The 27,882-nt window shown below is 37.7% G+C and overlaps 1 protein-coding gene and 1 long non-coding RNA gene across 3 annotated transcripts in view; one reads left to right on the plus strand and one right to left on the minus strand.

Moving 5' to 3' along the window:
* Window positions 1-18,158, minus strand: part of LOC306650799 — a 39,905-nt gene extending 21,747 nt beyond the window's left edge. Inside the window, exon 1 of the long non-coding RNA XR_013761023.1 lies at window positions 18,021-18,158. This is a non-coding gene — a long non-coding RNA (uncharacterized lncRNA). The remainder of the gene's footprint in view (window positions 1-18,020) is intronic.
* Window positions 18,101-27,602, plus strand: TAF9B (TATA-box binding protein associated factor 9b). Of its 2 annotated transcripts, XM_079123089.1 has the most exons (8): window positions 18,101-18,307; window positions 18,939-19,020; window positions 19,522-19,658; window positions 19,737-19,871; window positions 20,737-20,812; window positions 23,824-23,904; window positions 24,629-24,739; window positions 25,642-27,602. In XM_079123089.1, the coding sequence occupies exons 1-8, from the start codon at window positions 18,257-18,259 to the stop codon at window positions 25,803-25,805; spliced, it is 837 nt and encodes a 278-aa protein (XP_078979215.1). In that variant the 5' UTR covers window positions 18,101-18,256; the 3' UTR covers window positions 25,806-27,602. The 2 variants fall into 2 exon arrangements, with proteins under 2 accessions (XP_078979215.1, XP_078979216.1); XM_079123090.1 differs by lacking the exon at window positions 24,629-24,739 and having other exon boundaries at window positions 18,191-18,307.
* The last annotated feature ends 280 nt before the right edge of the window (window positions 27,603-27,882 follow it).

The raw sequence follows: 27,882 nt of genomic DNA on the forward strand, positions 1-27,882 counted from the left end.
AAATGAGTCAGCACAGAAAATTATTGTATATTTTCTCTCATATGTGAAAACTAAAAAACAAAATGACTTTGAAGGAGAAGAGGAATTATCAGAAAAGTAGAAATGAACTAGAAGGAAGAGAGAAAAAGGGGAGAGAAGGGAATAAATCAACACATGATATACACATACATTGAAATGTCACAGTGGAACATTACCTTGTATGATAAATATGCATTAATAATTGTAATAAAAAGACATACCTGGATAACTTTAATACTACCACAGGGCAATATAAAATAAGTAAACAAATAGCAGTTCAACCAAAATGCTATACACACTCAGAAAGTAGAGCCATCAATTTTGGTTAGATTCATGCAAGAAGGGTTTATGGTGATCAATAAGACTTCATTGCACTGGGCCTTAAAAAGAAGGAAGGGAATATTTCTTTCTAGGGAAATCTTGGCAAAGGGATTGTTAGAATAATTCCTTTACAAGAAGGTATGCAATAAATATTTTTTGCACTCATTAATGAACAATAGTGCAAAATCAGAAAAGGGCAAGAAACATTTGAAGAAAACTGAAAAACTAGAATGCAAGTACATATGAGGGAAATAATAAAAGGAAATGGTTAGAAAAAATAGGTTGAAACTATTAGCATTCTGTACCCCCTTTAGATTCCCAGAGACTTGTCCAGAACTTGATATACAATATGTATATTCAATTTTTGTTGAACAAATAAACTTCTCTACATTTTAGGAATTTTCCTATATACTTGTAATTCAGACATTTCATTGGGGTTTCTTTAGGCATTTACTTTCTGGAATTTCAAGGTTTTTTACTTATCTTTATCCTTTGGAAAGACATTATCCTTCACTCAATTTCCAAATCTGAGTTATTTTTAAAACCTAGAGATTATTAAGGTGAGAGCAAGTACTCTTGAGAAAGGACTCTATACACCATCATAAAGCATATACAATAAACCTTTCTCCTAACCCTCTCCAAAGATGTCTGAAATCATTTATCAGGTGACTTTACATTGGAGAAAGAAAAATAACTCATTATTTGGGGGTTGCTGAGCATTAGCTCTGAGGTTATGTTAATCCCAGACCAGTTATCTACTGGACAGAGCAGGAGCTTAATGGAAAATCAGGTGATAAAGAGTTTCTTAACAACCCTACCTCACAGTGAAGCTGATGAATATGTGACTCCATCCCATGATTACTTCCTGAGTTCTTGAATGCATATTTGGAATAGACATTCTGTAACTAGCAGAATCCCTATTTCAGTTTTCTGATCTGTTACAAAGGTACCTACCAGCATCTTTTCCACCTATTCTACCAGATTCTCAGTGTACTCATGAAAAAAGTAGCCATGGTGGCAGAGAGATAAGTTATACATGTAACCATAAAACTGGCAACATCAGCTTCATCAAAACTGATCTGGCTACTTTAACTACTGAATGCCTGTTGCAGTTTAGGCTTCCAAAGAATCAGACTTGACATAGAGATTAACAAGCAGGATACTTATTATGGAATGCTCTAAGGATCCATACCTGTGGAATGAAGGAACTGAATCTGTTATATAGGTGATGATATGAAAGTTAGCATATCAACAAGTCAAGCTGTCATGCTGTCCCAATAAGATCCTCAAGTGACTCCACAGGGATCTATGTAGTTGGAAAGGCCCTCAACATTGTCCCAAGTTGGGCAAGGGTGTCAGAACCTTATAATCCCACTTTACTCAATGATTACACATTGTCCATGAAAGAAGGCACAATCTTGGGTAAGACAGTTTTTTTCAGCCAAGACAATCCCAAAGAGGGTTGATAGGTAAGGATCATTTTCCAACAGCACTTCCAGCAATATGGGAAAATTCTTTTTTCTGAAGAAGGAATTGAGAGGGGCATCACAGTGTCTACCACAGTGTGCAATCTGACAACAATCCCTGATATAGCACTATATTCTAGGAAGCCAAAATTGGAAGCTAATTAATCATATTGAAAAACTTCTATCATGGAGGGGAAAATGCCTTATCCTCAATAAAATAGAAAATCATTCTGGATATGAATTTACTTCCTATAACCAATATGGGTTTCCCAGAAATTCCATCCATAGACATAATGAACACACTGATCACTGGTGTGGTATCCCACACAACATTGTTCTTGACCAAGGATCTTGTTTTACAACAAAAGAAGGAGTAAAATGGTCAATGCCCTAGGAATTCATTGTTCTTACCATGTATAACATCATATATAAGGAGCTGACCTGAAAGATGGTGAAATAGCCTACATACGGCTCAACTGTAATGTCAACAGAAAAAAGACCCTTTGCAAAGTTGCAAGGTATCCCATAGGATGCAGTATATTTGCTGCAAAGCTCTAACTACATGCTTGTTCTGTTTAATATGCAAATTGAATGATCGAAAAGCCAAGAATGAAAGAGAGGGAAAGACTTTTCAATTTTTTTTATATAATGACTCACAATAAAATATTTGATTTCTGTCACTTTGACTCTGGGATCTTCTGCTTCAGGGGTCTTATCTCCAAGGGAGGAATGAGTCCACAGATGACACTTCAAAGGTTCAATTGAAGTAGAAGTTGAGGCTACCACTTGGCATTTTTTAGTTACTTCTGCCAGTGAATAAACAAAGAAAGGGGGAGAGGAATTGCTGTGTTGACCAAATTAATTCTGATCATCAAAAGGAAATGAGATTGTTTAGCTATTTTGAATTAGCTGCTATAAACATCAATGTGGCCATGTCACTGAAGTATGCTGATTTTATGTCCTTTGGGTATATACCAAGGAGTGGGATAAACTGGATCAAATGTTGGTTTCATTCCAAGTTTTCTGAATATTGCTGCCACATATAAAAGGAACAAAAAAAGAAGAAAGAGGTCAGTATATCTGGAAATCAGATAATCTCCAAATACATTTCCATGCCCAGTAGTTAAAAAAAAAAAAGTGTAGGGTTTTCAAGATGGCGGACTAGAGGGCGGCTGCATTCCATGTTGCTCCAGGACTCAGGATTCAAGAAAAAGAGATATTGAGAGACTTAGGACCAACTCAAAGCCACCAGGGAGTCTCTCCCATTGGGGAGGCGTCCCGGATGGGGCGGTAGTCCCAGAACTCAGGGAACTTTGTGAAGTAGAGCTGCCCGGCGAGACACCTCTCCCCCCGCTGGAGCGGGGAACTGAGACAACTGGGAGCATTGTAGAGGAGGCCGCTCAGCACAGCACTTGGACTCGGAGCAACCACTGGGGATCCAGGCAGCTGCCCAGAGGAGGAGCTGCGAGGAGAGCTGTTTGGACTCAGAGCGACTGCTCCTGAACACCAGGGCCTGCCCTGAGGAGGAGGAGGAGGAGCGCGGTGGGTCGCTTGGACTTGGAGTGACTACATCAGGGCTACAGGCGGCTGCCCTGAGGAGCAGCTGTGCAGCGAGCTGTTTGGAATCAGAGCGACCGCTCCTGAACACAGGGGCGGGGCCTGCCTGGAGGAGGAGGAGGAGTGCGGCGGGTCGCTTGGTCTTCGAGTGGCCACACCAGAGCTCTGGGCGGCTGCCCGGAGGAGGAAGTGTGCGGCGGGTCGCTTGCACTCAGAGTGACCGCACCTGAACACCTGGAGGGCTGCCTGGAGGAGGAGGAGGAGCGCAGCGGGTCACTGGACTCGGAGTGACTACACCAGGGCTACGGGCAGTTGTCGGGAGGAGGAGGCCTGCAGTGAGTTGCTTGAACTCCTAGCGACCGCACCGGAACACCGGGTGGCTGTGCAGAGGAAGAGGTGTGTGGCGGGTCATTGGGACTCGGAGCGACTGTACGGGGCTCCAGGTGGCTGCTCAGAGGAGGGGCCGAATAGCCAGGTGATTAGGTGCAGAGCAGGGTCCCAGGACCTAGGAGGCTTCTTGGTGGAAGAGCCACACAGAGACAAGCTTAGGGATGAAGCAAAGGTTGCAGGACGGCAGGCAGATTCTCTGAGGAGCGGCAGCCTAAGGAGACTCGTTGGCGAAGGGTGAGGCTCCCAGGCCCAGGAGGTAGGTCCGGGCCCCTGGGAACGTTGCAGAGAAAGGCAGCCCAGCTCAGGCGGTAGTTATGGATTGAGGGGGACCTCTAGGAGGGGAACTGGCCAGCGACACCTTCCCACTGGGTGAGTCTTCCCTGCCGGCTGAGGTTTTCCCATGAGGACGGTAAAACCAGAGACACAGGCCCAAACAGGCCGTGCCTCAGCCCGCAGCCTAGTTCCCCTTTGAATGACCACTGGTCAACAAGTGGAGGCACCTCTGCCCGCTAGCAGGGAATATACCCCACCTGAAGGCCATCACCCCTACAGAGGCAGCTTCCTTGTGGAGCACCGCACTATCAGCTTCCTCCAAGATTTTAGGCTACTGAAGGCTAAGAGGGGATATACTAGAAATCTTCAGGGACATTATAAGTCAAGAGAGGAAATCTGCAATATCTCAGCGGTCCACTGATACCTGAACAATATGAGAAAACAAGGGAAGAAAATGCCCCAAACAAATCTAGATGTTACATCAATAATATCCAATGACAGCATGGCAGAAGAAATGACAGAAAAGGAGTTCAGAATGTACATAATTAAAATGATCAGGGAAGCAAATGATGAGATGAAAGAGCAAATGCAGGCATAGAACAATGAGATGAAAGAGAATGCAGGCATTGAATTATCACACCAATCGACAGTTAAAAGAGCAAATACAGGAAGCAAAAGATCATTTCCATAAAGAGTTAGAGATACTGAAAAAAAACCAAGCAGAAATCCTTGAAATGAAGGAAACAATAAACCAAATTAAGAACTCCATAGAAAGCACAACCAATAGGATAGAACACCTGGAAGACAGAACCTCAGATATTGAAGACAAAATATTTAACCTTGAAAACAAAGTTGATCAAACAGAGAAGATGGTAAGAAATCATGAACAGAATCTACAAGAACTATGGGACATCATGAAAAGGAAAAATATAAGAATTATTGGGATTGAGTAAGGTTTAGAGAAACAAGCCAAAGGAATGAACAATTTATTCAATGAAATCATATCAGAAAATTTCCCAAATCTGAAGAATGAAATGGAAAATCAAGTTCAAGAGGCTTATAGGACTCCAAATACACAAAATTACAACAGACCCACAAGAAGGCACATTATAATGAAAATACCTAACACACAAAATAAAGACAGAATTTTGAAGGCTGCAAGAGAAAAGAACGAAATTACATTCAGGGGGAAACAAATACAGATATCAGCAGATTTTTCAATCCGGACCCTAAAGCTAGAAGGGCCTGGAACAACATTTTTCAAGCCCTGAAAGAAAATGGATGCCAACCAAGAATCTTATACCCAGCAAAATTTGACGATGAAATAAAATCCTTCCATGATAAATAAAAGCTAAAGAATTTACAAAAAGAAAGCCAGCATTACAGAACATTCTCAGCAAAATATTCCATGAGGAAGAGATGAAAAACAAAGAAGCAAATCAGCACAGGGAGGAATTATCCTAAAGGAATTGTCAAATAAATGAGGAACCAAGTCGTGTCAAAATAAATAAATAAATAATTTTCTTTTAAATGAACCAAATGACCGGGAAACCAAATCATATCTCAATAATAACCCTGAATGTTAATGGCCTGAACTCATCAATCAAAAGACATAGACTGGCAGATTGGATTAAAAAAAAAAGATCCAACAATATGTTGCCTGTAAGAGACTCACCTCATAGAAAGAGATACCCATAGACTAAAGGTGAAAGGATGGGGAAAAACATACCATGCACGAGGACTCAGCAAAAAAGCTGGGGTATCCATCCTCATTTCAGATAATGTGGACTTCAAGCCAAAATTAGTCAGAAGGGATAAAGAAGGACATTTCATACTGCTTAAGGGAAGCATAAATCAGCAAGACATAACAATCAAAAACATCTATGCCCCAAACAGTGGCTCATCCATGTATGTCAAACAAATCCTTCTCAATTTCAGAAACCAAATACACCATAACACAATAATACTAGGTGATTTTAACATGCCTCTCTCACCACTGGACAGATCTTCCAGACAAAAATTGAACAAAGAAACCACAGATATCAATAACACAATCAATAATTTAGACTTAATGGACAGTTATAGAATATACCAGAATATACCATCCAACCAAGAGTGAATACACTTTCTTCTCAGCAGCACATGGATCCTTCTCTAAAACAGATCATATATTATGCCACTAAGCTAATGTTAGCAAATATAAGAAGATAGAGACACTACCTTGTATTCTATCAGATCATAATGGATTGAAATTAGAAATAAATGAAAGAGTAAAAAACAGAAACTACTCCAACACCTGGAGATTAAACAATATGCTATTATATGATGAATGGATAACAGAAGATATTAGGAAGGAAATTTAAAAATTCTTAGAGGTAAATGAGAACAAAGAAACATCATATCGAAATCTCTCGGACACTATGAAAGCAGTATTTAGAGGAAAATTTATTTCATGGAGCACATGTAATAAAAGAAGTAAAACTCAACAAATAAACGACCTAACACTACAGCTCAAAGCCCTAGAAAGAGAATAGACCAACACCAAAAGTAGTAGAAGACAGGAAATAGTTAAACTCAGAGCTGAAATCAATGAAGTTGAAACAAAAGAAACAATACAAAAAATTGACAAAATAAATAGTTGGTTCTCTGAAAAAATAAACAAAATTGATAAAACTTTATCCACACTAACAAAGAAAAGACGAGAGAAAACCCAAATCACTAAAATGCGGAATGAACAAGGAAATATCACAACAGACACAAGTGAAATACAAAACATAATTAGAAGCTATTTTGAAAATCTATACTCTAACAAAATAGAAAATCTCGAAGACATCAACAGGTTTCTAGAGACATATGAATTGCCTAAACTGAACGAGGAGGACATACACAATTTAAATAGACCAATTTCAATAATGAAATAGAAGAAGTCATCAAAAGCCTACCAACAAAGAAAAGTCCAAGACCAGATGGGTTCTCAGCCGAGTTCTACAAAACCTTTAAAGAAGAGCTCATTCCAATACTTCACAAAGTATTCCATGAAATAGAAGAGGAGGGAACCCTCCCAAACTCATTCTATGAAGCCAATATCACCCTGATACCTAAACCAGACAGAGACACATCAAGGAAAGAAAATTTCAGACCAATATGCTTAATGAATATTGACGGAAAAATTCTCAACAAAATTTTAGCAAATCGCATACAGAAATATATTAAAAAGATAGTGCACCATGATCAAGTGGGTTTTATCCCAGAGATGCAAGGTTGGTTCAACATCAGGAAATCAATAAGTGTAATTCACCATATCAATAGACTTAAAGTCAAGAATCGCATGATTATTTCAATAGATGCAGAAAAAGCATTTGATAAAATACAGCACCCCTTCATGCTGAAAACACTAGAAAAAATTGGGATAGTGGGAACATTCCTTAACATTGTAAAGGCCATGCTAATATCATGGCTAATATCATTCTAAATGGCAAAAAACTGAAAGCATTCCCCCTAAAAACTGGAACAAGGCAGGGATACCCTCTTTCACCACTTCTATTCAATATCATCCTTGAAACTCTAGCCAGAGCAATTAGACAGACCAAAGAAATTAAAGGGATATGAATAGGAAAAGAAGAACTCAAACTATCCCTATTTGCTGATGATATGATTATATACTTAGAGGAACCTGGAAATTCCACCCGAAAACTTTTAGAACTCATAAGTGAATCCAGTAAAGTAGCAGGATATAAGATTAATGCACATAAATCTAAGGCATTTTTATACATAAGTGATGAATCTTTGGAAAGAATAATTAGGAACACTACCCCATTCACAATAGCCTCAAAAAAAATAAAATACTTGGGAATCAATCTCACAAAAGAAGTGAAAGATCTCTACAATGAGAACTACAGAACACTAAAGAAAGAAATTAAAGAAAACCTTCGAAGATGGAAAGATCACCCATGTTCTTGGATAGGAAGAATTAATATTGTCAAAATGGCCATACTACCTAAAGTGCTATACAGATTCAATGCAATTCCAATTAAAATCCCAATGACATACCTTACAGAAATAGAGCAAGCAATTATGAAATTCATCTGGAAGAATAAGAAACCCAGAATAGCTAAAGCAATCCTTAGCAGAAAGAGCGAAGCAGGGGGTATTGCAATACCAGATCTTCAACTCTACTACAAAGCAATAGTAACAAAAACGGCATGGTATTGGTAACAAAATAGACAGGTAGATCAATGGTACAGAATAGAGGACACGGACACAAACCCAAATAAATACAATTTTCTTATACTAGACAAAGGGGCCAAAAATATGCAATGGAGAAAGATAGCCTCTTCAACAAATGGTGCTGTGAGAATTGGAAATACATATGCAACAGAATGAAACTAAACCCATATCTCTCACCATGCACGAAACTAAACTCAAAATGGATTAAGGACCTTGGAATCAGACCAGAGACCCTGCAGATTATAGAAGAAAAAGTAGGTCCAGATCTTCAACATGTCGGCTTAGGACCAGACTTCCTCAACAGGACTCCCATAGCATAAGAAATAAAAGCAAGAATCAATAACTGGGATAGATTCAAACTAAAAAGCTTTCTCTCAGCAAAGGAAACTATCAGCAATGCAAAGAAAGCCTACAGAGTGGGAGAAAATCTTTGCCAATCATACTTCAGATAGAGCACTATTCTCCAGAATCTATAAAGAACTCAAAAAAACTCCACACCAAGAATACAAATAATTCAGTCGACAAATGAGCTAAGGAAATGAACAGACACTTCACAGAAGAAGATCTACAAGCAATCAACAAAAATATGGAAAAATGTTCAACATCTCTAGTAATAAGAGAAATGCAAATCAAAACTACACTAAGATTCCATCTCACCCCAATTAGAATGGCGATTATCAAGAATACAAGCAACAAAAGGTGTTGGCGAGGATGTGGGGAAATCATACATTGCTGGTGGGACTGCAAATTAGTGCAGCCACTCTGGAAAGCAGTGTGGAGATTCCTTAGAAAACTTGGAATGGAACCACCATTTGACCCAGCTATCCCACTCCTTGGCCTATACCCAAACGACTTAAAATCAGCATACTACAGAGATACAGCCACATCAATGTTCATCGCTGCTCAATTCACAATAGCCATATTGTGGAACTAACCTAGATGTCCTTCAATTGATGAATGGATAAAGAAACTGTGGTATATATATATATACAATGGAATATTACTCAGCCATAAAGAATGATAAAATTATGGCATTTGCAGACAAATGGATGAAATTGGAGAATATCATGCTAAGTGAGATAAGCCAATCTCAAAATACCAAAGGACGAATGATCTTGCTGATAAGCAGATGATGACATATAATGGGGGGTGGGAGGGGTTATCATTAGTTTTAGTTTTAGGGTTAGGGAGGGCGGCAAGAATGAAGGAAGGAAGGACTGTATAGCGGGAAAAGAGGGGTGGGAGGGGTGGGGGGAAGGGGAAAAAAACAGAATGAATCAAACAACATTACTCTATGTAAATTTATGATTACACAAATGGTATGCCTTTACGCCATGTACAAACAGAGAAACAACATGTATCCCATTTGTTTACAATAAAAAAAATAAAAAAATAAAAATAAATTTATGATTACACAAATGGTACGCCTTTACTCCATGTACAAACAGAGAAACAGCATGTATCCCATATTTTTACAATTTAAAAAAATTAAGGAGAAATTCAAAAGTAAAAAAAAAAGTGTAAGGCTCAACAACCATATACAGGTTCAACCATGAACCATATACCATGTGTTCAGATTCCTCTGGAATGAAGCACTGAGACATTCCAAGAGACAAAGAACCCCATTCAAGTGAAAGAAAAGGAAAAATGGAATAGGCAATAGAGAAAAGAATCTGGAAATACCAAAGATAGTCTTATGCCAAATTACACAAACTAGAGCTTGTATAAACTAGCAATGTTTTCCTTCTTTATTATGTATACATTTACATATTAACTAATTTAATTTCCCTTTCACTTTTCTCAATGGCTATAAATTAATCCTGTTCATGTTCTCAAGTTTTATGCATTAATGTTTAATAGATAGAATTTTAACTGAATTAGAAGAGAAAGAATAGCATCCGGTTTTGGAAGCAGTAAATGATGGACTTTAGGTATTTCCTCTTGGGAGAAGATGAGTGCATTATTGATTGCACAAGAAATACCTGCATTATGTTATAAGGGAATATTTTATCATGACTGTTCTTTGAAAGTTTAAGTACAGATTGAAAGTTATAACTTCATGTTAAATAGTTAATAGTCAACATCCATTCCTACCTACTTCTGTGTGTTTTGCCATACTAAAAAATGTAGAAATTTTTAATTTACATTTTTTCAGAGTCTCTTGAAGCCAGAAGTCATTGAAGAACTATCAAGATAATGAGCTATTGAACGAAGATTCAGAGGAGGATGGAAGCCCAAGAAGGTAAAACCAACATTTGGGGCTATGTTCTCTTAGAATATTTGTTGATTCTGTATGAGGTGGCTAAGAGGCTAATAGGCTAAGTGGTGATTTTCTAGACTAATGGGAATAAAGGGACAGAGACTCAAGAACAAAGTCCACCAAGGGTAAAAGGGCAATAAGGAAACAGTCCCTTCCAGGGATACAACTCAGCTTTTAACCATCTCAAGACCCAAAACTGGAATGAAATGATCTCCTCAGGCATATGGCAGAAGAAATATAAATCTTTTCTATAGAAAAATATATATTTTCATATTTCCTTATTTTTTTCAAATGATTTTTAAATATAATATCTAGAACTAGTAAAAACTTACAAGGTAACTGTCACATTATTCACAATAGCCAAGATATGAATTAATAAAGAAATTGTGAGATACACACACACATATATATATATACATATATATAATGGAATATTATTTAGACTTTAAAAAAAGAAGATACTGCCATTTGTGATATTAATGAACATTAGAAAGTATTATGCTAAATGAAATAAGCCAGACACAAAAAGGAAAATAGTACATAAATTCACTTGTATGTGGAATCTAAAAACAAACAAACAAAAAATCCCCAAAGTCAGATACATAGAAATAGAGATGTAGATCAAAGGGGACAAACTTGCAATTACATAAGATATATAAGTCTAGAGCTCTAATGTACAGCTGGAGGGCTATAGTTAATAATATTGTACTGTATATTGAAAATTTGCTAAAGGAGTATATTTATGTGCTCATAAGACAAAACTGGTAACTATGGAAGATGATGGATATGTTAAATAGCTTACTACAACAATCATTTCACTATGTATATGTATATTAAAATATCATGTTGCTCACCTTAAATGTATGCAATAAAAATAACCAGGCTGTCAAGATGATAAAAGCAAAAACTATCAGAAAAAAATAGACAACAATATAGATAGAAATATATTCACAGGAAGTTAGCCACAAACTTTAAAACACATTTCCATTACCAAAGAGATAAAAGAAAGGGCTGATAATTTTAGCTGAGAACCAGAAAGTACAAAAAAAATAACCAAATGGATATTCTAGTGTAAAATGTACAATAACTGAAATTGATAAATTAACAGATTTAAATATAGATAGATCAGTTAAAGGGAGAACTTGTGAACTAGAAGATGAATCAGAAGAAAATATCCACAATGAAACATGGACAGAAAAAGAAAATATAAAACAGAGTGTAAGAGTCCATAATAAGAAGCTCTAACATATGTTCCTATGGAGTGACAGAGAAGAGAAAGAGAATTAGATAGTTTAACTATATAATGACTGCTTTAGTTGGCTTTTTTGTCATTATAAACAAAATATCTGAAAATAACAACTTAAAGGAAGGAAGGTTTATTTGGGGTTCATGATATCAGAGTTCTCAGTCCATACATGGCCAATTTCATTGCTCTAGGCCCAAGATGAGGTGGTACACCATGGAGGAAGGGCCCAGTAGAAGAAAGGTGCTCCAACTATGACAGGATCTGGAAGCAGAGAGTGTAGAAAGAGGCCACAGGGAAAATGCACCCTTCCAGGGCATGCCCACAGTGACCCACCTCCACCAGCCACGTCCACCTGCCTCCTGTTGCCACCCAGTCAGTCCATTCAAACTAGTATGAACTGATTATATTACAGCTCTCATTGTTCATTCCTTTCACTTCTGAATATTCCTATGTTAAAAGGAGCTTTGGAGAGACACATCATATCCACATATCCAACCACAACACTGACTTTACAAATTAAAGACATAAGGTCACAGACCAAATAAAGTCTAAGACAGAGTAAAAAAGTCTATGCAGAATTAATACAAATAAAGCCATATGTGTGTGCATTATGGTAATTGTGCTGAAAACACTAAAAGCAGCCAGAACAAAAATCACTTGAAGGAGCAATAACTAGTTTTCAACAGAAATGGTTGAAGCAAGGTAAAGATAATAGAATTATACGTTTCTAGTACAAAAACGAGTCAGTTGATCAAGTATGGATATTCAACAGGTAGTACTAGGGAAATGTTTTACTCATAAGTAAAACTTATTTTCATGCAAAAAATTAAGTTCTTAGATTGCAGGCCTAAAGTTGAAAACCAAAACTTTTAAGACTTGAAAAGAAAACATGATACATCTTTATTATTTCATGACAAGACAGGAAAGGATTTTTTAAACATGATACAAAAAGAATAAATATTATCCAGGTACCATGGTGTACACCTGTAATTCCAGCAACTCAGGAGACTGAAGCAAGAGGATTACAAGTTTGAGGCCAGCTTCAGCAACTAAGCAAAATCCTATTTCAAATTAAAAGGACTGAGAATGTAGCACAATGGTTCAATTCCAGTACCAAATAAACTGTAAAAAATAATACTAATTTGACTATATTGAAACTTTAAAAGTTAAATTTTGTTCAACTAGACCAGATATCTTTTCAATAAAATTGAAAAGTTATAGATTTAAAGAAAATAATTCAATATGTATTATATATATATGGACCCTATAAATATGTAGATATATATACTAGCAGTGAATAGATGTATTTAAAAGAACTGCAAATCAACTAAAATAAAAATCAAGAAGAAAAATGGGTAAAGTATATGAACAAGTTATTTCCCTATTGCTATGATACCAAATTACCACAAACCTAACGCCCTAAAATAAGATAAATATATCTTTAGTTCTGGAAGTCTAAAGTCCAGAATCAGTGTTAGTGGGTAACAATCAAGGTGAGCAATTTTTTTTTTTCTGTAGGCTTCTGGGAAGAAACGATTTCCTTGCTGTTTCTAGATTCTGCGGCCATGCTGATTCATTGGCTCCTGACTCCTTCCCTTGTATTACTTCAACTTCTTCCTTCCATTCATCTTCACATCACCTTCTCTCTTGCCTTTTTTTTTTTTTTGTAGTGCTGGGGATATAACAGAACTCAGGGCCTTGTGCATGCTGGGCAAGCACTCTACCACTGGGCCACATCCCAAGCCCCCTTTCTCTTCTTATAGTCAAATATTCCTCTGTCTTCCTACTATAAGGTCATCTGTGATTACATTCAGGGTCCATGTAGGTAATACCAAATAATCTCTCAATCTTCAACTTAATCACATCTACAAAATTCCTTTTGCCATATAAGGATAGCCCTCACAGTTTCCCAGGATTAGAACATGGACATGTTTTCTCATTAAACAAGCAAGGCTTATTATTCATTGTAGCAAGAGAGAATATGCACCATGGGAAGCTACTGGACATCTCAGGGAGCATTAGAAAATCTAAGGAAGAAACTATTACCAGAATGTGGGGACAACTCCCTGGGCACATGCCTGTAATTCCATCAATTTGGGAGGCTGAGGAAGAAGGATTGTAAGTTTGAAGAAAGCCTCAGCAAATTAGCAAGGATCTAAGCAACTTTGCAAGACCCCATCTCAAAGTAAAACAATTTTAAAAGGATTGAGGATGTAGCTTGGTGCTAAACCACCCCTGGGTTCAATCTCCAATATAAGGAAGGAAGGAAGAAAGAGGGGACAAATTTGATTGGGTATCATAATAAAGCTCACCTACAGAGAAGGCAGGTTTTCAAGGATAAAGTTGTAATTGGTAAAATAGTAGTCACTTATACTACCTGAGCAAGAAATGTGTTTGGTATTTCATAGGTCATAGTGACCTTGTTTTTGTCTACACTTAGACAAAGTTACAAAGAGATCTTGGTATGTCTCACTTTTTCATACTACCAGAGTGACTCTGTCTGATATTGGTATTCCTTGAGAGTCTTTCCAAGACAATAACATGACCTAACTTTGTACCAGGCAAGTTTCTAACAACACTGAGGACTACCTGTGTTAGACCATTTCCTGGACGTCAGAATATACTTTTTTGTCAGTTCCCTCATTTGGTCAAAGGCAAATAAAGTCAGACCAGAAAACTTTAATCCACGTTAACCAGATTTTCACCATTGCCAAAATGTTGCTGATCAAAATGAAATGAATACCAACTAGGATACTTTGTGAAACTAACACAGGCTATTATCAGAAACAAAATGACTATTGGTCCTTGTGTGGTATGGATATAAAAACATACCCCAAAGTGCATATTTGTTAGGCAATGTAACATTGTTCAGAGGTGAAATAACTGGATTATGAGAGCTGTAACCTCATCAGTGGATTAATCCATTTGATGGATTAATAATTTGAATGGACTGCTGGTTGGTAACTGTAGGCAACTGGGGCATAGCTAGAGGAAGTAGGTCAGTTGAGGCATGCCCTTGTGGCCCATAGCTTGTTTCTAGTTCCTCAACTAGTTCTCTGCTTCCCAGATGACAGGAGCTGAGTGCTTTTCCTCTGCCTCACCCTTTGGGCCCAGAGCAATGGAGTCAGCCAACCATGGACTGAGCCTCTGAAACCATGAGCCCAAAATTATTTTTTTCCTCCACTAATTTGTTCTTATCAGGCATTTTGGTCACACTGCTGAAAAGCTAACACAGTCCTTCCAACAGATCTCAAAGTCAAGGGGCCTCAATTATAAAACCCAGGCAACTAAAGCATGTTCCAGAATCCAGCTGGGTCTCTCTTATAGAGTCAAATTTTTTGTTTGTTTGTTTGTGGCTAATCACACACTGTTATACTTGTCCTGTGGAATTTATTTAGATCAAACAAAATTTTGCTTAATTATTCAAGAGGAAATCAAGGGTTATATGACTGTCCATGACAAGTGTAACTAATGAATTACACTAGTTTTTAAATTATTTTATTGTAGATAATGGATTTAGACTAGTTTGGTGGACTTTCGGAGAAGAAGTAATGTCATATATGACATCTGCTAGGGTCAGAGACAAACTTAGAACCAGTTTTAGTTGTATTAGTCTCACTCAGGGCACTGTAGATCACAAAGTTCACATGAAAAGGAAATCAGTTATTTCTCCCAAAAGTTCTCCCAAATAAGTGGTGCTTGTCCCATTTCAAAGGCATTCTGGATATCATTCTCAGAAAAAAAAATGATTTACAAGATAGTAGTTGTGAATATCTGAAAATCTCTAATAAATACTCCAAATACACAGGCTAAGGTAGTGTGCAGCAGACAAGTATAACCCTGATGTCCCTATAAGAAGATATAACCTAGTAAAGCACCTATTGTATTGGGACTATAAGTACCATTCAGTGCAATAGGAGTGAGCTAATTTTGTGTCCCAGTGCTGGATGCTTATAATTTTATTTTTAGTTGTAGATGGACATAAAAATTTTATTTTTTTATGTGTGCTGAGTACTGAACCCAGTTCCTCACATGTGTCAGGCAAGCACTCTAGCACTAATCCACAACCCCAGTCCTGTATGTTGCCTTAACATCCATTTTAAATGCAAGTTTAGTTTTCTCGTGTCAGATGTAGGGCTCAATCACACTTGCAAATTACAGTTTCCAGTTCTACACTATACCTCAATGGTTCAAGTCAATGGGCAAGAGATAAAAATTTAAAGGCATCTCTAAGACTGAGTTCCTCACTTTCCTACTCATTTAACAATGAACTTAAAATTATCCACACCTTTACCCAATGTATACTACTAGTCCCCTTACTCTCTTCTCTCTCTTGGCTTGTGCTCCCTGGCCACTGTGACCATCCCATAAGAAATCACACAGATGGGTTCCCTGCAGATGCTCTTCCCCCTCATATTATTTAATTAGTCTTACAATTAAGTAGCAATAATTGGAACTGTTAAGGAATCCTGTTCTGTTTAGATAACAGTATTATATAACAGAAACATGAATAACAAAGTTTAGATGAACAATTACTTTCAAGTATCAACATGAGTGCAATTATTTTTTTATTATGTTATGGGGTTTTCTACCTTATACAGCTATATTACTGTTTGGCTCTCTAAAAGTTGGTCACCCTAAGAATATAGTACAATTCAGTAAGTGGAAGAAGATATAAACTATTTATTAATCATGCAAACAAAAAACAAACAGTGATTCCTTCTGGGAAAGAAAAATGAGTGGCTGAAGGTGGGGAAAGCTTTTTTCTCCTTTATTTTTAATTTTGTATCTTGTTTATATAGTACCTCTTTAAAAGGGATTGTTGTTAGTTTTTTAGAGGTCTGGCAGGGTTAGAAGTGGGTAAAGTTCTCCCACTGGAAACAATGTATTGAGACACGTGGTTTTTGAGGGACCTGCTTAAAGTTCAAGATGGCTACCTGGTGGGCAGACGAGTCAGACGACTCAGATGAGGTAAACTGAAGGAACTACTAAACCCAGGAATCAGAGAAGGAGAGGGAGACAGAAAGAGAGAAACTACTGAAGGAAAACAATATTTTTTAATTTATAAATCAGAGATCCCTCCAGTTGTATGATGTATGTGTGGGATCCCTATTTCAGGGGCCCCTTTCTGTAATTTTAGTAAGGTGGTTGTCTCGGACTTGTTAGAATGATAGCACTGTATGGAGATGCAGAGAAACAGACACATGCGTAACTCTGGGAGGTCGCCCGGGTAGGACTTCCTGCTAAATTACATGTGGATTGTGAGGGAAAGCAGCAACATGGCTACCTGCTCCTTTTCCGGTGTGGGGCAGTCATAGTGCTTTGTCCTGATATGGAGGATGCTAGGGCATCGATGGATGCAGGAGTAAAACAGAGATCTCTGCGCTATTTTAAGCCAGAAATGGTTAACTGATGTTTGTCTTTTTAAAATAACTCAGGCTGGATGACTGACTCTCAAGAACTTCACTAGGGTTCTTCTAAGAATTAGGGGTGTCGAGGAGGAAGGAAGATCCCTGTGTGGGCCTCCTTGGTGACAACTACTCAGACCAAGAGATGAGTTTGTAGGGGCTTGAGTGAGACAGGTGGTTAAAGATTTTAGCTCCCACAAGCTTATAATCCCAGCCACTCTGGAGGCTGAGGCAGGAGGTTCCTAAATTCAAGGGAAGCCTAGGCAACTTAGCAAGACCCTGATTCAAATTTTTTAAAAAAATAAAATTAAAAAGGCTGGGGATGGAGCCCAGTGGTAAAGCACCCTTGGGTTACATCCCCAGTGCCTTAAAAAAAGAGTTTAGCTTTCCATCAATGTGAAATATGCAGAAGGCAGAGCTTGGAGAGCAACAAGAGCTGACCAAAGTTCCACTGACCAAAGTCCTGGGTGTGGAGAACAGCTTATTGGGTAGGGCTACCAGACTTAGCAAATAAAAAGCCAGGGCACCAAATTGAATTTGAATGTCAAATTAACAACAAATAAGTTTGTAGTATAAGTATGGCCCATGCAATCTTTGGGATATACTTATACTAAAGTATACACCAAATTCGTCAAATATAACTGGTTGTTCTGTGTGGCCGGGCAATCCTAACACTGAAGCAGGCCTCTGCAGTAATTCCAGGAGCTGGAAGGGGCCAGGGTGGTAGTGCAGGGTGTGAGGAGGGAGTCCAGAGGGCAGCCCACTCGGTGTGCTTTGCCGGTGAACAACGTTGGAAGCTTCTAGGCTCTTCTGTATTATTTAGCTCCCGATAGGGCTCCCAGGGAAAGGCTTACCCGCCTCTTCCAATCCTCCCAGCTGGCCCCCACTGTTTTGGGCGCCGGCGCACGGCTCGCAGAGCCTCTTGGAGAGCCCGGTTTCCCGCGGGCCGCACAGGCCAGGAATAGCAGCTGTGAAACAGCCACAGGCTCTGCCTGCGCGGTAACCCCGCCTTCCGCCCCGACAGAGGTGGAGCCTGAGCGAGGAGTCCTCGAGCTGCCCTCTCTCCCCGGATGACGAGAGCCTGGATAACATGGAGTCGGGCAAGATGGCGCCTCCCAAGAACGCTCCTAGAGATGCCTTGGTAAGTGCGAAGGATGAGAGGCGGGGCGCGAAGCCTGGCGCGGCCTGTGAACTGCGAGGCAGGCCCAGACTGAAGGCCAGAGGGTGGGCTCGCACGCCTGCTTCAGCACAGCCGAGGCAGCCAGGTGGAGGGGGCGATGGGGGTTCGCTTGGCCCCAGGGTCGCTCTCCCTCAGCTCCCGCGTAGCCCCTCTGAAGGGTTGTGGTTCAAGTAAGTGCGCGGGCGGCCGCCAGGCTTTGTCTCCTGGGCCTCTAGGTATCGCCGCCGTCACCTCCTCGTCTTATCCCATCGCCCCACCTATGAGCCCTGACTCTCAGCGTCCAGCGTTCTGATGCTGGCTTCCCCCACCGCTCCATCTGAAAATGACAACCAGCTGGAGCCACCCCACCGCTGCTGAAAAAGCCAACCCCGACCTTTTTCTTTTGTCAGCCTTGCCAAAAACAAAAAGTTTTCAGCCAGAGCATACAGTCGGTCTGGTGTGATCATTGACACTTGGGAAGACAAGGAGAAGTAGGAGTTTGGAGCCCAAAGAAGGGGGATGTTGTCTCATAAATATAAACAACTAGCTTCAGTTCAGCCTTGATTTTCCAGTACCTAGTTTTTTCATCTGGCGTTTTTATTTGAATCCACAGGTGATGGCACAGATCCTGAAGGATATGGGAATCACAGAGTATGAACCAAGAGTTATAAATCAAATGTTGGAATTTGCTTTTCGTAAGTTAAAAACACCAAAAACTTGCCAAACTTGTGAATTTAAAAAAAAAAATCATTTTATTATAAGAATATTTTTCAACCAAATTATATTGAATTATTAATATAAAAATAACTAGAATACTGGATGTGATGGCACATGCCTGTAATCCCAGATGCTTGTGAGACTGAAGCAGGAGGATCACAGCTTCTGCGACTTAGTTAGACCCTGTCTCAAAATAAAAAGGGCTGGGGATGTAGTTCAATGATAGAGTGCTCATATGTGAGGCCCTGGGTTCAATCTCCAGTACTGCAAATAAGTAAATAAATCAGTCATTAAAAAGAAGCTCAAGCTAGGGGCAGTAGTATTTACATTGTAATACCTGTTTAAAATTTATCATCTGTACAGAAAAATTAGCCATTAAAATCAAAACTTGTAAACTTCCCAGAAATTACTGGGAACTAAGACAAGTTTCTATAAATATTAAGCTGTCTTCATATACTTAAAAAGATTTGTTCTTAAAGGATATGTGACTACAATTCTGGATGATGCAAAAATTTATTCAAGCCATGCTAAGAAACCTAATGTTGATGCAGATGATGTGAGACTTGCAATCCAGTGTCGTGCAGACCAATCTTTTACCTCTCCTCCACCAAGAGATGTGAGCGAACATTTATTTCAAGTTATTTTTACTTAGAATTTTTCAAATTGTAGTTCTAACGAAGGTTTTTTTCTTTAGTTTTTACTGGATATTGCAAGGCAGAAAAATCAAACACCTTTGCCACTGATTAAGCCATATTCGGGACCAAGGCTGCCACCTGATAGATACTGCTTAACAGCTCCAAACTACAGACTGAAGTCCTTAATTAAAAAGGTTAGAATTTTTAGTCAACTTTGCTTTTTAAACAAAGTGGGATACAGAGGGTGGGGATATTACTCAGTGTCAGAGACTTGTCTAGCAGGAGTGAGGCCCTAAGTTCATCCCCAGCACTGCAAAAAACAAAACAAAACAAAACAAAAGTGGAATAGGGGAAAAGCAAACTCCTATTGATAACAGTTAATTAAAGATTAAGATAATTTTCTAGAATTTTAGAACATTTTTTAGAGCTAGAAGGAACTTTAGTATTCACCTAATCCAGTAGACTTTTGTTCACATCAGGAAATTATGCCTGGACGTATTTGTGGAATTAGTTTCAAAGCTAGAAATGATTCCCAGGTCTCATAACTACTGATCTTTCCACTACACCATAGTTTTTTAGTAAGATCCGATAACAAGAGTAAATGTTATACTATCATGAATTAGGCCTGCTTTCTGAAATATGATGTAAGGCTCTCCCACCACTGAAAATAGTTCTCCCTACATTCAGCTGCCTTTGTTTTCTGAAATTCTGCTATAAGAGAATTTTCTTTCATTGGGGGTTAAGACATTGAATAGTGAAGGTTAAAAATCACAAAAAAGTTATCTGTTATCCCCGTTCAGATAAGACTCTAAGCACTGTATAGAATTAAGATACATAGAGTCATAATTATGTTTATATAGATATGTACTTGTATATACATTTGTGAAAACTTTAGTTTAAATATTGGATTCAGAACACAAATAGAACAAAAATAAGACATTCTTATCATGGGTTATCCACTAATAACTCGCATTATTAATTGCAAATTCACTCTTTGTTAAGTTTAGGTATCAAATCTTAACAACATTGAAACTAACTTGTGTTTAAATTCCCTTCTAGGGGCCTAACCAAGGAAGACTAGTTCCACGGTTAAGTGTTGGTACTGTTAGTAGCAGGCCTACTACTCCTACTATTGGTGAGTGAAAGGGGGAAATGGCTTTTCTGGCTGGTAAAGAAGTGCTGCAGCACTTGGTTTTGAACTATAATCCAAGTCAAAATGTGACTCAAATTTCCATGTGTATGTTGCCATTCATAATTGTACTCATCCTCTAATAAACCTGTAAACATATTTTACTTCATTTTAAAATGAGAAAGCCACAAGGTTCATCTGATCCCATATGAGCATAAAATCCCATGAGTATAAAATTGGACATTGCCCAACACTGTTATTGGTATAAACTATGATACCAGAAATAGGAGTTTACTCTTAGGCTGTGGTATTTTCATTTTCTATACAAATATAAATGTACTGATTATCCTTTATTGGTTGTCCTATAGTGGTCAATGAGAGCCCCCATCAAGCAGTGCCCTATATATCCTTTTTGATAGATCTCCATCATACTTTGAACATTTCTTTCTTTCTAACACAAGATGTTCAAAGCCCATCTTATATTTTGCTGTGTCAGATATAGAATCAGCCACTTTTCCAAAGAGACTTGGTTCTTTTAGTGAAGAATGGTATTTACTGGTAACCATTATTTAATTTTTAATGTCATCATTATTTAGATGAGGGAAAACAAATAACGTAATCAGGTTTCCCTGTTTTTGCTGTGGTTCTTTTTTTTTTTTTTTTTTTTTTTGTGCTGGGAATTGAACCCAGGGCCTTGTGCATGCAAGGCAAGCATTCTACCAACTGAGCTATATCCCCAGCCCCTTGCTGTGGTTCTTAAGTAACCTAATTTAAATATTTTCAGGAAAATCCCCATCTCTTTCCCAATTCCATGGTTCTCATTGTTTATAACTTGTATCTTATAGCTGTCATATAACTCTAGTATAAGCAATTTGATTTTTGAGGTGTGAACCATCTCTTATTCTCAAGATAAAAATTTACTGTTTCAGCATTTTAAAACCAGCGTTGTATAGAATCAAATGTACACTTCTAATTACCTACGTATAACTTTTGTGGATAGATATTTGCATATATGATCTGTATAACTTTGTGATCATATTCTTCTTATCTATGAATACATGTGTATTTATTTTTAATTTTTTGAGGGGGAGGATCTTGCTATATTAAGCAAGCTGGTCAAAAACTCCTGGGCTCAAGTCATCCTCCTGCCTTCTGCCTCCCAAGTAGCTGGTACTACAGGACCATGCTACCTCACTTGAAAATATTAATTTTTTTTATACCAGGGATTGAAACCAGAGACTTTTAACCACTGAGTCATACCCCTGGCCCTTTTTTATTTTTCATTTTGAGACAGGGTTTGACTGAGTTGTTTAGGGCCTCACTAACTTGCCAAGCTGAATTTGAACTTACAATCCTCCTGCCTTGGCCTCCCAAGCAACTAGGATTATAAGCATGCACCACCACACCCAGCGACAATACTAATTTTTTAAACCTCTAAGATGTGGTAATCAGTTACATATGTTATGTGAGTTAACCAATTTCAGTTATCAATTGTGATTTTTATTCCTAGTCATTTGTTGTACATGCTTAAGAGACTTTTTTTAAAATCTAGAGTGAGGGTGCTACTCAAAACCTACTAAAGATGCAAGTTTTAATCTTTAAATTAAAAAATACTTGTATAAACATAGATCTTAAATCTATGCATCTAATCTACTCAGTTCTAAAGACTAAACTTCATACTTAAGTGTTTTAATTCCTTAATCACCAAGAAAACAACCAACTGTAAATTTTTTCTTGACAAAATATAATATATTGCTTCATTAAGCTTCCCCAAATTCTCTGGACTACTTAACATGAGAAAACTTGCCTAAAATGGAGATATATCAGGAAGGTCTCACATTCTTTTTGGGAGAGGAATCACTGGAACCAGATTTCTGGGTACCTTTGGGCTTTCTTCTGTTTAGACTTCTTCCTCTTTGTCCCTAGAGATCATGCTAGTTATACTGCCTTAAGCAACTCTAACTCTGGGTAGACTACTGGTTCTGGAGGGATGTATGGGTAGCCTGCATCACCAAAGGAAAAAATTGGAAGCAGACACACTTCCACAAATTTATTTTTGAGAGGGCATTGCCAGTATAGATATTAAATCTTGCAAAATCCATTCATTAAGCAAACATTTGTTGAAGACCTGTTTGAAGAAAGGCACAAGAGCCACATGCTCACGAGGATAAAAAATGTTAGCCAAGGCTTCTATGCTAGTGAATGAAATAAGATACTAATAATATGACTTCTGTGACATGTTAGAGGAAATACAGAGGCAGGAGATAAGGCTTTTAACTAATATAATCCCCATAACTTGGGAGGCTCAGGCAGGAGGATCCCAAGTTCAAGGCTACCCTTAGCAACTAGTGAGACCCTCAGCAACTCAGCAAGACCCTGCCTCAAAATAAAATAAATAAATAAAAAGGGCTGTGGATATAGCTCAATGGTAAAGCACCCCGGGTTTAATCCCCAGTACCAAAAAAAAAAGGACATAACTGAGCAAGTCAAGGAAAGTTTTATAAAATAGGGTGATTATGTGAGGTATACCTTAAAATAAGAAGTAGGGACTAGAACTATAGCTCAGTGGTAGAGCACTTGCCAAGCAGGTGTAATGTCCTGGGTTTGATCCCCAGGCACCATAAAAATGAATAATAGAATTTAGATGATGAGAGCCAAGATCCCTTTCTGCCTAAAAATTCTCTGAACATAGAAAAGGAGTAGTAGTTTCTTTCCCACCTGGAGACCCCAAGGTATGATTTTAATCAGCTTCTTTTTGTTAGGTGCATGGTGATTTACCTTCATAAGCATAGTAGACATTTCCTAATTCTCAGCAAGTGACACATATTAAAAATGACACCTAAAGTAATTTAGAGAAAATTTGAGTCTTTGTTCTGGTCAACTATTTCATGGGTTCATGTAGCTTAAATTTAGTATTTACTGTGTGCTAGATGAAGTTTGAAGAGTTTTACATGGATTATTTTACTTAGTTCTCCTTAAAATTTCATGAAATAAGTACTATTGTCCCCATTTTACAGATGAGAAAACTGAGGTACAAAAGAACTTGCCCAAGGAAACCCAGCTAGTAGGTGATAGAGCCTGGATTCAATCTCAAGCAGGTAGGATCCACAGCCTGAGTTTTTTCTTTTTTTGGGTAGGGGTGGGGGTATGGGATTGAACCCAGGGGTGATTTTGCCACTGAGCCACATTGCTAGCACTTTTTATTTATTTATTTTGAGACAGGGTCTAAGTTACTGAGGCTGGCCTCAAACTTGTGATTCTCCTATCTCAGCCTCCTGAGCTGCTGGGATTTTTGTCATGTGCCACCACGCCCAGCTCCAGAGCCCTATTCTTTACTACACTATTCTAAATTTGGAATTGTTTGGGTTTTTCTTCCCCAATGTTGGGTATTGAATCCAAGGCCTCACACGTGCTAGGCAAGTATATTACTACTGAGCTGTATACCCCAAGTCCAATTTTATAGCATCTGTACAAATTTGTAAGCTTTTAATTACTTTGCTTTTTTCCCAGCAACTTGGGAAAGAGGAGTATCACAAAATTTTGAGGTCAGCCTGGGCAACATAGGGAGACCCTTTCTCAAAAATTTTTTAAAAAATAAATAAATAAAGGGCTGGGCTTGTTGTAGTTCAGTGTTAAATCATCCCTGGCCCAATTCCCAGAATCACAATTTTTTAAAAATAAAAATCACTTTGCTCTTATTCTAGTGATACTTTCTCACTTACCCTAGTTCTCTGTGCTTTGAAGGTAATTTGTTGTAAGCTAAGGAGTATAGAATATTTATCTGAAAACTCATCTAACACAATCTGTTGATTATAACTACAGCAACCCCACAAACAGTGTCTGTCCCAAATAAAGTTGCAACTCCAGTATCAGTGACAAGCCAAAGATTTACGGTGCAGATTCCACCTTCTCAGTCCACACCTGTCAAACCAGGTAACACAATTGGGTGGGGGGCAGAATTCATGAGTAATTGCAATTATAGAACAGTTAGTGTTCCTATGGCAAGAAATAAACTGATCACAATAGGAAGTTGGCAGTAATGCTGTAAATCAGTGTTCTTCAGAAATGGTGTATGAGTCCTCTAAAATTGTATGAAGTTTTTCCATGTGTACACATTTTCAGGGGAGGGGAGAGTATTCCACATACTTATCATATTCTCAAAGAATATGATGAAGTAAAAACCGTCAGCATCCACAAATCTAAGGCATCCTCAGGGAAAAGCACATATAATAAAAGCTCAAAATGATAAAACTTAGTAATGAATGCGTGTGTGATCCAGAATGTAAATGTAAATTCAAATGAAAATTGTTTTACTCACTTCACAAAATATAGATTGTCTGGAATAATAGAATTCTAGTATAGCATAGTTTACTAATAAGTATGTTTAGATTTGCACACCCTTTGAAACCTAACTACTTACAATAAACAACTTATAAATATTAGCCTGTGAGGTAAGCATGTTTCCTAGCCTTAAACATGGGCCTGTAGTACTTTTCATGACCAATTCACTGTACTAATTGAAATTTCATGTAGTTAAAATGTAATAAAACATCTTTAACATTGCATTAGATACATTTTAGATTTAATCTTTATGTATATATCAAACATCACATTGTACCCTAAATCACATATTTTCCAATTAAAAACAAAATATTTTAACAATTTAATTCAACTCAATGCAATATAATTACCTTTGTTTCTTCTATGATGTAGTTGTACTCCATACTACTGAAATTTCAATTAGACTTAAATTCAGCTTTGTTGTGTACTTTTGACTGTATATTTTATATTCTGGGTAATTCATAGTTTGTGGGGGGTTTCTTCTCTGTTTACAGTTCCTGCAACAACTGCAGTTCAAAATGTTCTGATTAATCCTTCAATGATTGGGCCCAAAAATATTCTTATTACCACCAACATGGTTTCATCACAGAACACAGGTAATGACTCAAACCCACTGAAGAGGAAACATGAAGATGATGATGACAATGATACGATGTAGGGAGTATAGTCTAGTCTACATCCATTTAAAAAGTGTGTACTTGGTTTTGAGCTGATGTACTGGACTAGAACATTCTAGATCTTAACGTTTTTTTCTTAGAAAACTTAAATGTAGTTGCAGTATTTTTCACATTAGTTCAAACTGTTAGATTTCTTTAATTAAGAATTGTTACAAATGTTTTTCAATTAGGCTTCAAGTACAAAAGTACTTGTTTCTTAATAGTTTCATTAATATGGAGTCCTACCACAGCAATTCTATTTTTGGAAGCAGTTTTCTGCCACGTGTTACTGACAGCAGCACTTACGTTTCAGTTTCTACAGCCCGGTCAGTGAACTAATCTTTAATTTCTAACCTCCATTTAAAGTTCTACTTTGTCTTATAAAATAGTCACTTTCATTGTCACTAACTTTTTTGACCAAGTCTATTTAGGAAACATTTTTTTTGGAAAGTTGAATGTATTTTTCTTAGTTTTCCTTAACTTCCCACCCCAGCTCCCTCTCTAGATCCCATTTTCTGTACTCACCCACACAGGCTTAAGTTTATCCCCATTGCTCTTAAATGGAAAAGGTCATAACTGGAATTTTCAAAATATCATTCCTGATAATACAGGTGTCATTTTCATGTGTTTAAAACATGCTCTTCATGCTTGATGTTCTGTGGTTCACTTGAACCTGTAATTTTGCATTTGCTCTTTTTCACTCCATACTATATCAACAGGGCTTTATCCTCTGCCTTTCATGCCTTTTGAGCTTCAGTGTGCTTAACAGGTAGTTTAGGGGTCAGTTACATTCAGTTGTAATCCAAGTTGATAACTCCACCGTATTTCACATTTTAAAATTTAACAGAAATGATATAGCTTAAAATCTGCCTTGATAATTTACACTGGACCTAGACAAACCACTGAAGAGCAAGTGTTTTCTTCATACCACATGCATATATGGTTTGGTCACTACTGCTTGAGTCCTCCTATTGGTATAATTCAGATCATTTTCCTAGCTCGTTGCTAAGGATTTCACACATGAGATAGGATCAAACTTGAAAGTAGAATATAATGGTTCTTCTCCTCCTTCTCTGTTAAGGCCAAGGAAAACAAATTAATGTCATGTGACTTGCATTTAGGTGCATTCCGTATAGGTTTCCCAGTAATGTTGCTGAACACCTTCCCATATTTTCCATTTATACACATAAAAGTCTTATTGGGAAAAATTGCAAAGCTTTTGAGAATAAAAATAGGCCTGTTTGGTTTCAGTCTGACATAAACAGCATGGGAATAGTTAGGCAGAATTTTCTAAAATAATTCTTCATATCATAGTCTAAGCATTTGTAGCCAGAGATCCTCAAAACTTATAAGTTTCACCTTAGGATGGTGCTTGACACGTCTAAGAAATAGTTCAGAAACAGGGAAGAAATGTCTATCAGTTTGAATGTTTAGGAACATTAGAGAAAGGTGATAAAGAACTTAAAATGGATCTGATCAACATCATAGGAGAGAAATTTTCATTATATAGCATGGATATCATTACTTGAATGTTCTCAGGGAGGCAGCATGTCAGAAGGCCTAAGTTCTAGTCCTGGCTCCATCTTTACCAACTGTGTGACCTTACTTCACCTCTGAGCCTTGTTCTCATTAGTAATAGGAAAATAACACCTACCCTGCCTACCTCACAGGGATGTTGTGAGGGTTTAATTGGTGTATGTGAAAGTTCTTTCAAAATTGTAAAATGCTATATAACTATAATGAATTATTATTAATGTATTTGTTCCAAGGTTATTAATAAAATTTAAGCTTATCAGTGACCTTTCATTTCTGACTGAAGAGATTCAAAGAAAATGAGTAATGCTAATTTGAGGATCAAAAAGCAATTAACATTTATGTAATGGATGAATTGCTATATATTAGAAAATTGCTTGCTTTTGACTTTTCATAATAAAGCAAAATGAAAATGAGTGATAAGAATATAGGTTTAAATCTATTAAACACTTAAGCTCACTTGGCACAGTGGCACACAGCTATAATCCCAGTAATTTGGGAGGCTGAGGCAGGAGGATTGCAAGTTTGAAGTCAGCCTAAAACTTA

This window comes from Sciurus vulgaris (assembly GCF_902686455.1).
Source record: "Sciurus vulgaris genome assembly, chromosome: X".
Classification (NCBI taxonomy): Eukaryota; Metazoa; Chordata; class Mammalia; order Rodentia; family Sciuridae; genus Sciurus; species Sciurus vulgaris.

Excerpts from the sequence above, each read along its gene's own strand:
- TAF9B (XM_079123089.1), top strand. The coding sequence starts at position 18,257 with ATGGAGTCGGGCAAGATGGCGCCTCCCAAGAACGCTCCTAGAGATGCC. Across the intron at positions 19,659-19,736 it reads CCTCTCCTCCACCAAGAGAT|TTTTTACTGGATATTGCAAG; the intron begins GTGAGCGAACAT and ends TTTTTTCTTTAG. Across the intron at positions 20,813-23,823 it reads GCCTACTACTCCTACTATTG|ATGAGAAAACTGAGGTACAA; the intron begins GTGAGTGAAAGG and ends CCCATTTTACAG.